The sequence below is a fragment of the Procambarus clarkii genome, chromosome 56 (assembly GCF_040958095.1).
Source record: "Procambarus clarkii isolate CNS0578487 chromosome 56, FALCON_Pclarkii_2.0, whole genome shotgun sequence".
In the NCBI taxonomy this organism is placed as follows: domain Eukaryota; kingdom Metazoa; phylum Arthropoda; class Malacostraca; order Decapoda; family Cambaridae; genus Procambarus; species Procambarus clarkii.
In genome coordinates, this window is record NC_091205.1 from 15,561,876 (window position 1) to 15,571,465 (window position 9,590).

The window sequence follows — 9,590 nt, forward strand, 5'->3', positions numbered from 1 at the left end:
CACATTAACCATTTCCTTACGAAACCTGTACATCTTTCAACAATCCTGGCGGCTTTGTTTACATCTATTCAACAGTTTGAAAGCTTGAAAAGTTCACAATCCAAAGTTGTTATTGTTATAAACAATCTCGTAGTTCCTCTCGTAAGCTGTTGAATAAGTGTAGACAAAGTTGAAAGATATACAGGTCTCGTTAGTAGAAATATCAACTGTTGACATCAACAGAAAACGGAGGGCGGAGGCATTCGTCAGTTACAAGGGAAATAAATACACCCAAATTAAATTATTTTACACATTTATTATGTATTATTTTTACACCGCTCTGACAAATTGTTTTATTATGAATTATCATAGCAATTATTATTAGTTAAAATTATTATACATGTATTGCTCTGCTTGGGGATTATAGCGTTTGATTTGTCGTTCTTCCACACGGAAATTATAGAAGAATTATTGGCCAAAGCGTTCAGCCTACAAAAAGTTATTGAAATGTACAGAATGATTATATTAGACATAATTCAGTCGTAATTAGCCTTTATGCAAAATTAATATCTATAATCTATAGTTATTTACATAAATAATTCACCGACTGAAGATAAATAATTCAGTCCTAGAGAATGACTGGTGTCAGATTATTAACACTGTATGGAGTCGCCATACAGTGGAATAATCATAGCACAATTATATAAAAATAATTTACTTTTACACAGTTATATAACATATAATTCAGCCTTTTAGAACTACCAGAGGGCAAATAATTCATCCATATAGAATTATCACATAATTAGGAATAATTAGAGCACAATGATATGACACATTAATCCACCCATAGGGTACCATGATATAGAAAAATAATTTAGCGATGCTGAACAATTATATATATGAAATAATTCACCCACACAGCCATCATATAAAATAATTACATGGAATAACAACAAGTAATATAATTGCAGTTATTTAATATAATCACAAACGGATTATTGGGGAATAATTGTGGCAAATAAATACCTACAACACATGGGGATAACAGGTGATAACAGGAGTCAGGTGTTATGTGATAACAGAAGGCAGGTGTTATGTGATTACAGGTATTAAGAACCAGGTGTGTAAGACACTGTTAATTGTCTGGCTTCGTCTTACAGTAAAATTATCTAACCAACAATTTGGTTAATTTCTTACAAATTATTAAATCATACATAATATATTTTTTAGGAATTATTCGTATATATGGACCGATTATTGACCCGATAGTGGTGCATATGTATTAATCAACTATATGTATAAAGTTTATAAATCCGCCAAAGGGGTGTTATTAAATGTATATGAAAAATAGGACCAATAATTCACTCACGCATAATCATGTATAAACTCGCCAAATTGTTAGCTATATATAACAAGTGAACAAAAATATCACCTGAAGAACAGAGTGAATTCGTTCTTCAGCCGCAGAACAACATAAGCCAAAACCATTAAGATGTTCAACAGCGGTTATGGAACTGTTGTTAATTACTCCCCCTCGACCCTTAAGCGTTCCTTAGCAACGGATGAACTTGTTACATAACTGTTCAGCAAAGAACAAGGAGCGCCTGGACCACACCCTGGAGTCGAGCCTTGAGCAAGAACATATACACCTTCAAACACCTTAACAAATGAACAAATCCACAAGGGCCGTGACGAGGATTCGAACCTGCGTCCGGGAGCATCCCAGACGCTGCCTTTAATCGGCTGAGCTACGACATGGTCAAAAGAGTTGAAACCTTAACAAATGAACTATAAGCAAAGACAAAAATATTAATTATCACAATAATAATAATAATGGCAAAATAGGACATCGTTCATAATATTATTATTAATAATAAGCGTCAAATTCTTCGCTCCTGTAATGCTATTTAAGGGTACTTCCTCCCTGTGTCCTCTCTGTGTCCCCTCAGTGTCCTCTCTCTGTGTCCCCTCAGTGTCCTCTCTCTGTGTCCCCTCAGTGTCCTCTCTCTGTGTCCCTCCAGTGTCCTCTCTCTGTGTCCTCCCTGTATCCCCCCAGTGTCCCCAAAGTACAGTACTTTAACATGTGTTTCTTCCAGAATATTATTTCCCATTGACAGCTTTCACAGTTTATGACAACATGATCTTGGTAATGAATAAATAAACTTTACGGGAACTGTTGTGTGTGAGAGAGAGAGAGAGAGAGAGAGAGAGAGAGAGAGAGAGAGAGAGAGAGAGAGAGAGAGAGAGAGAGAGAGAGAGAGAGAGAGAGAGAGAGAGAGAGAGAGAGAGAGAGAGAGAGAGAGAGAGAGAGAGAGAGAGAGAGAGAGAGAGAGAGGGAGAGAGAGATGTGTGTGTATGTGTTCATTTGACCTAATAAACCAACCAATATCCACACAATGAGAGTACCTATCTGTACCAGGGATAATATGTACAAAATGTAAACAGTTGTACCACCAAAAAGAGTCCACGTTTTGGACCTTTGGAATTATAAAATGTTGGCGAAAATGTAAAACGATGGAACAACCTGTTTCTAGGCCTAAATAATTGATTCTAGGCCTAACACGAAATCCTACGCATAATATATGTATATATACGTACGTACATATAGTATAGTACGTATATATACTATGCTAAGCGTGGGAAAACTTCTGTTTGGTTATTTTTTTTTCTGTGGCCGCTGTATAAAATGTATAATACAAAACTGTTTTTTAGGGTACAACACCTGTTTGTATTTTGTATATTCTATACACAGTTCCTGTCATTGGCTTGGTCTTAGGTCTAATACCACTCATGGAAGGTTGTTAAGGCATCAGTACCACCTTGTTCACCCACCAGCAAGTATATTATTGTCCTCAACATAGTCCAGGACTAAGTACCACCTTGTTCACCCACCAGCAAGTATACTATTGTCCTCAACATAGTCCAGGACTATGGTATACTATCAGTGTATACTTACGGAGAAGCGGAGGTATACCTCTCTGAGTATACCGCCACCCGCTCTCATCTCTGGCTGACAAGGTTGTATAAAGTATATTGAATGAGATGATTGCTGTTTTAACAAGCGTTTTAATGTTATTCATAATATGGTATTATTATTATTATTATTATTATTATTATTATTATTATTATTATTATTATTATTATTATTATTATTATTGTATTTTGCATTAATATCTAAAATGAGAATACAAAAATCCGGCCATACTGTATTTCTTTCACTTGTTTTATTTTATTTTTTAATCTCCACACAATATCCAGGGTTTTTTTGGCTCGCCACTCGCCTCCCGTTTTCTTTGAGCCTCGTGTCATTACCATTTTCTGGGCGGTGACTCGAGGGTGGGTCTGTGGGCGCTCTCAATACACTTACAAAAACTACATTGTGCACACAGTAACCTCGGCTGTGTGCGTGTGTGTGTGTGTGTGTGTGTGTGTGCGTGTGTGTGTGTGTGTGTGTGTGTGTGTGTGTGTAATTACCTAAGTGTAGTTACAGGATGAGAGCTACGCCCGTGGTGTCCCGTCTTCCCAGCACTCTTTGTCATATAACGCTTTGAAACTACTGACGGTCTTGGCGTGTGTGTGTGTGTGTGTGTGTGTGTGTGTGTGTGTGTGTGTGTGTGTGTGTGTGTGTGTGTGTGTGTGTGTGTGTGTGTGTGTGTGCGTGTATGTGTGTGTGTGTGTGTGTGTGTGTGTGTGTGTGTGTGTGTGTGTGTGTGTGTGTGTGTGTGTGTGTGTGTGTGTGTGTCAATACCACCAACATTTTCACCATCTATTATAAACGTCATTAAGGCATTATTTAAAAAACAAAAAATCTGATTTATTTTTTTGCTTTTTAAGCACAAATGTTATTGTATCTATTCCCATTTTGTTTTTCGTTACTGGCGGGGGCTTTAAACCTCCCGTGTTTTTATCGGGTTTCAATATGAAGTTTCGCTTTTTTTTTAACTTGTTCCTCTTCGTCGACGTGTTCGGTCAGGTTTCTGTGTTACGTTCGCTGTGTTACGTTCGCTGTGTTACGTTCGCTGTGTTACGTTCGCTGTGTTACGTACGCTGTGTTACGTTCGCTGTGTTACGTTCGCTGTGTTACGTTCGCTGTGTTACGTTCGCTGTGTTACGTTCGCTGTGTTACGTTCGCTGTGTTACGTTCGCTGTGTTACGTTCGCTGTGTTACGTTCGCTGTGTTACGTACGCTGTGTTACGTACGCTGTGTTACGTACGCTGTGTTACGTTCGCTGTGTTACGTTCGCTGTGTTACGTTCGCTGTGTTACGTTCGTTCCGTCTGTGTTTTTGAAAAATATTTGCAATCATAACTTTTCATTTCTAGTAAGATATATTGTAGACATTCTGATTTTCTAAGAATCTTTTGAGAGTTGAGTAAACAAAATATTTTTTTAGGGGGGGTTGAGGTTCTTTTGGTATATTATTTATCAAGAGGTTTTGATATTTAAAATAAGTGGATTTGAATTTCCCGCGTCAGCGAGTGTGTGACGTCAAGCGAGGAGTGACGTCACTAAACCTTATATTTCTCTAGACCAATGGCGATAGTTTGGTTAATCTGGTAAGATACTCACAATTTCAATTAAATTTAAGACAGTTTCATGGGTGAAATTATATATATTGGTCTGTATTAAAGGTCTCTTAGGCTAGGATTTAATTACGAGCTAACACTGTGACGTCACTATGACGTCACCCAGTTCATTCACGGAGCATCAGCTGATAAGTTTCACCCAACTGTTGCTGTCTGCGTCACAGCAACCAAGTGAATTTATTTATTTTTTACTTATTTGCGATCAGTTTTTTCATATAATTTTGATCAAAACGACTATCTTGGGGTTATCTTGAGATAATTTCGGGGCTTTTAGTGTCCCCGCGGCCCGGTCCTCGACCAGGCCTCCACCCCCAGGAAGCAGCCTGTGACAGCTGACTAACACCCAGGTACCTATTTTACTGCTAGGTAACAGGGGGCATAGGGTGAAAGAAACTATGCCCATTGTTTCTCGCCGGCGCCCGGGATCGATCCCGGGACCACAGGATCATAAGTCCAGCGTGCTGTCCGCTCGGCCGACCGGCTGCACATGATCTTAACAAACAAACAAACAAACTAGGAACTACTGCAAGGATGTTAGCAAACAGCGGGAATGTAAACATCACCAGTTTCCAGACATCATATATTTAGTATCACCTGCGAAACAAAACTCGCTGCGATAAAAGAGAACTCAATCTCTTTGCCTGTCGTGGAAGGCGTGTCGCACCCTCAGCCCCGAGGGCCAGCCTCCCCAACTAACAAAAGAGTTTTCATTCCGTCTTTCGTCTGTGCCTCGCTAATGGCCCGAGGTCTGAGGCCAGGATGACACCGGCTTAAATCATCTAATTGGTGCCATGGTTCTTGAGTCATGACAAGGCGGCACTGTGTGTGTTGGGACAGGAAGACTTGTGTCGTAGCTGTGTCGTGGAGAACTGACTTCAGTGATGTCATCAAGGTGAGCAAACACTCCCCCTCCCTCTTACAGTTTGTGTGGTAAACTAGTGGATGCAGCCAGCAGTCTCCCCTCATTCACACGCACTCTCTTTGTTTACATTGTGACGTCACGAATGTAAACATTGTCTCTGACTCGATGCACACGTGGGTCAGTCGACCGTCCTAAATTTTAAATTTAAATTTTGCCCCGAGGGGCGAGTTTATTGGGCAGCGCCACTCATCTTGTGAGTGGACACACCGCCATAGTGACAGTATTGGGCAGCGCCACTCATCTTGTGAGTGGACACACCGCCATAGTGACAGTATTGGGCAGCGCCACTCATCCTGTGAGTGGACACACCGCCATAGTGACAGTATTGGGCAGCGCCACTCATCCTGTGAGTGGACACACCGCCATAGTGACAGTATTGGGCAGCGCCACTCATCTTGTGAGTGGACACACCGCCATAGCAGCATGTACAACACTCCCCAATAGGAAGAAAACCCGCTGGGTTGTTCATCCTGTCACTTGTACCCAGACACAGCTGGGACTTGCTTAACTGTCTCAAGTGAACAGCTCCTCAAACAAGAAGATTAACATCTATCAACCCTTAAAAGCTTACGTTATCTTGCGGGTGCAAAATGGGGACCGTCCTCTCGCTCACGTCACCTCACTGGTGTTGTTCACATCAATGGCGCCAAAAACAACAGTGGGACGCCTAGCGGGAACAAACAAAGTACCCGCATGTTTACAGCTGGGTGAGGGCGGCGGGGCTGGCGTCCCCACCATTTATGTCGTGCCCGCATGTTTACAGCTGGGTGAGGGCGGCGGGGCTGGCGTCCCCACCATTCATGTCGTACCCGCATGTTTACAGCTGGGTGAGGGCGGCGGGGCTGGCGTCCCCACCATTCATGTCGTACCCGCATGTTTACAGCTGGGTGAGGGCGGCGGGGCTGGCGTCCCCACCATTCATGTCGTACCCGCATGTTTACAGCTGGGTGAGGGCGGCGGGGCTGGCGTCCCCACCATTCATGTCCAGAAGTACCGCGAGGCTCACACTAGTACTAGTGTTGACTCTCGTGACGTCACAAACGTAAACACGCGTCTCACGCTTAATTCAGACTTTTTGTGAAGCTGGAGCGTCATATGACTACGGTGGGGCCACGTGAAGGACCTGTCAGTGTGGCTTGATGTTGGCTTTGACCTGTATGTAGCTTCTGCCTGCCCACACCCTGACGTATGGAGAGTCACCCTGCCCACACCCACACCCTGGCGAGTATAGGAGTCACCCTGCCCACACCCTGACGTGTGGGGAGTCACCCTGACGTGTGGAGAGTCACCCTGCCCACACCCACACCCTGACGTGTGGAGAGTCACCCTGACGTGTGGGGAGTCACCCTGACGTGTGGAGAGTCACCCTGACGTGTGGAGAGTCACCCTGACGTGTGGAGAGTCACCCTGACGTGTGGAGAGTCACCCTGACGTGTGGAGAGTCACCCTGACGTGTGGAGAGTCACCCTGACGTGTGGGGAGTCACCCTGACGTGTGGAGAGTCACCCTGACGTGTGGAGAGTCACCCTGACGTGTGGGGAGTCACCCTGCCCACACCCACACCCTGGCATGTTTACCTTTCCACTGGCGTCACGGGCCACTTGACCAGGTGAGGCATAAGCAGCTCTTACGGCCTGGTGAGTCGCTCAGTGTTGACAGTGGACGGGTCGAGGCCGCTCCTTCAGGGCTTGGTGCGTAATGGTCTGCTGGTGAGATGCTACACGCAGGGCTGGTTGCTGTTTCAATGGTGGTTACTGTTTCAATGGTGGTTGCTGTTTCAATGGTGGTTGCTGTTTCAATGGTGGTTGCTGTTTCAATGGTGGTTGTTGTTTAAATGGTGGTTGCTGTTTCAATGGTGGTTACTGTTTCAATGGTGGTTGCTGTTTCAATGGTGGTTGCTGTTTCAATGGTGGTTGCTGTTTCAATGGTGGTTGCTGTTTCAATTGTGATTGCTGTGGCGGCAGCTGTTTTAAGGGTAGTTGCTGTGGTGGTAGGTAGTGCAGTGGTGGTGGTAGAGATTGTTGTAGTAGCGGTGGTGAGATGACTGGAGTTCGGTTGTAGATATTATTGCTGATTGAAGAGGAACTTTCAGATATTGTGGTGGCTCAGAGCCCTTCACAAGTGTGTGTGTGTGTGTGTGTGTGTGTGTGTGTGTGTGTGTGTGTGTGCGTGTGTGTGTGTGTGTGTGTGTGTGTGTGTGTGTGTGTGTGTGTGTGTGTGTGCGTGTGTGTGTGTGTGTACTCACCTATTTGTGCTTGCAGGGGTTGAGCTTTGGCTCTTTGGTCCCGCCTCTCAACTGTCAATCAACACTTCTCAACTGTCAATCAACAGGTGATGTCATCAACAGGTGTGTGTGTGTGTGTGTGTGTGTGTGTGTGTGTGTGTGTGTGTGTGTGTGTGTGTGTGTGTGTGTGTGTTTCAGGAGACTAGTGACCGCGTGTATAGTGTCGTCTAAGCGTCCAACACTCAACCAGAGGAAAAACACTATTTACAAGCGACACAAATTTGCACAGCTGAATAACCGTCCAATGGACAGTCTCTCTCTCTACACTTTGAAACCATTGTTTGTTCCTGCGTTTGTTTACATCACTTATTATCTTATCCACTTCCCGTTTCGTCATGTACATTTTCCATATTTGTCAAAAGTTTAAATTATTGCGTACATAGGTCACGGTTATGTAGATCTTCAGCGGTATTTACACCAGTATGTAGTGAATGGGATTAGAATTCATGTGGTTACAGCCAAAGGAAACGGTTTGGCTACGAGCCTATTCCCGTCTCATGGGTACAAGACGACGCCATGTCCGTCACCATGGGTACGAAACGACGCCATTCCCGTTACCATGGGTACAAAGCGACGCCATGTCCGTCACCATGGGTACAAGACGACGCCATGTCCGTCACCATGGGTACGAAGCGACGCCATGTCCGTCACCATGGGTACAAGACGACGCCATGTCCGTCACCATGGGTACAAGACGACGCCATGTCCGTCACCATGGGTACAAAACGACGCCATGTCCGTCACCATGGGTACAAAGCGACGCCATGTCCGTCACCATGGGTACAAGACGACGCCATGTCCGTCACCATGGGTACAAGACGACGCCATGCCCGTCACAACGACTAGATGATGACTCCCTGCCCGTCACCATGGCTCTGAGGCGACGCCCTGTATTGCCGAGGACACATGATACTGCCGAGGACACGTGACACGTGTATCACTACCTCCACGTATTGGCTGTGGGCGAAAAACACAAAAAAACACAATTATTAATATCTTAATATCTCTTAATATCTGTTGCTCCTAGAAGCGTGCAACTCAAAATGGTAAAACAATATGTGTATGTAACACATCTATATCAACACCTACAACAGATGTCAACAGGGAGCTTAGAGGCGTGGCTCAGGTAATCAACAGACCTGTTGACGTTCTCAGATCTCCTGTTGGTTTAATATATTCACATCAAGGCATTGTGACTAGTCAAACACTGTTTACAGTGGATAGATTGGCTAATGTTTACTGTGGGAGGATGGACAAGTGTCCATCTGTTATGTTGTTTACTGTGGGAGAGATGAGCTGGTGTTTAGTAAGGGAGGATGGGCTAGGTTTTTTACTGTGGGATGATGATAGAGTGTTTATTGTTTTCTAAGATATAGGACGGGCGATGTGTGTGTGTGTGTGTGTGTGTGTGTGTGTGTGTGTGTGTGTGTGTGTGTGTGTGTGTGTGTGTGTGTGTGTATACTCTCCTAGTTGTGCTTGCGAGGGGGGGGGGGTTGAGCTTTAGCTCTGTGGTCCCGTCTCAACTATCAATCAACTGGTGTACAGATTCCTGAGCCTACTGGGCTCTATCTATCATGTGTGTGTGTGTGTGTGTGTGTATACTCTCATTGTTGTGCTTGCGAGGGGGGGGTTGAGCTTTAGCTCTGTGGTCCCGTCTCTCAACTATCAACCAACTGGTAAATGTGTGCACGTGCGTGTATGTGTGTGAGTGTGTCAAGACGCACCTGTGTAGTACATCTGGGGCGCCATGGATGGACAGTGCAGTTGACGGCTGTTGGTAAAGTCGATGTTGGTACGAAGCGGGCGGTGAAAGAGCTGT

The 9,590-nt window shown here is 44.4% G+C and overlaps 1 protein-coding gene across 1 annotated transcript in view; it reads right to left on the reverse strand.

Moving 5' to 3' along the window:
• Positions 1-275: 275 nt before the first annotated feature.
• Positions 276-9,590, reverse strand: part of LOC138353089 (carbonic anhydrase-related protein 10-like) — a gene marked incomplete in the record, with an annotated part of 89,705 nt that continues 80,390 nt past the window's right edge. The window contains 2 exon segments of the mRNA XM_069305754.1: positions 276-8,728; positions 9,496-9,590. Coding sequence (XP_069161855.1) covers positions 8,712-8,728; positions 9,496-9,590 — 112 coding nt within the window.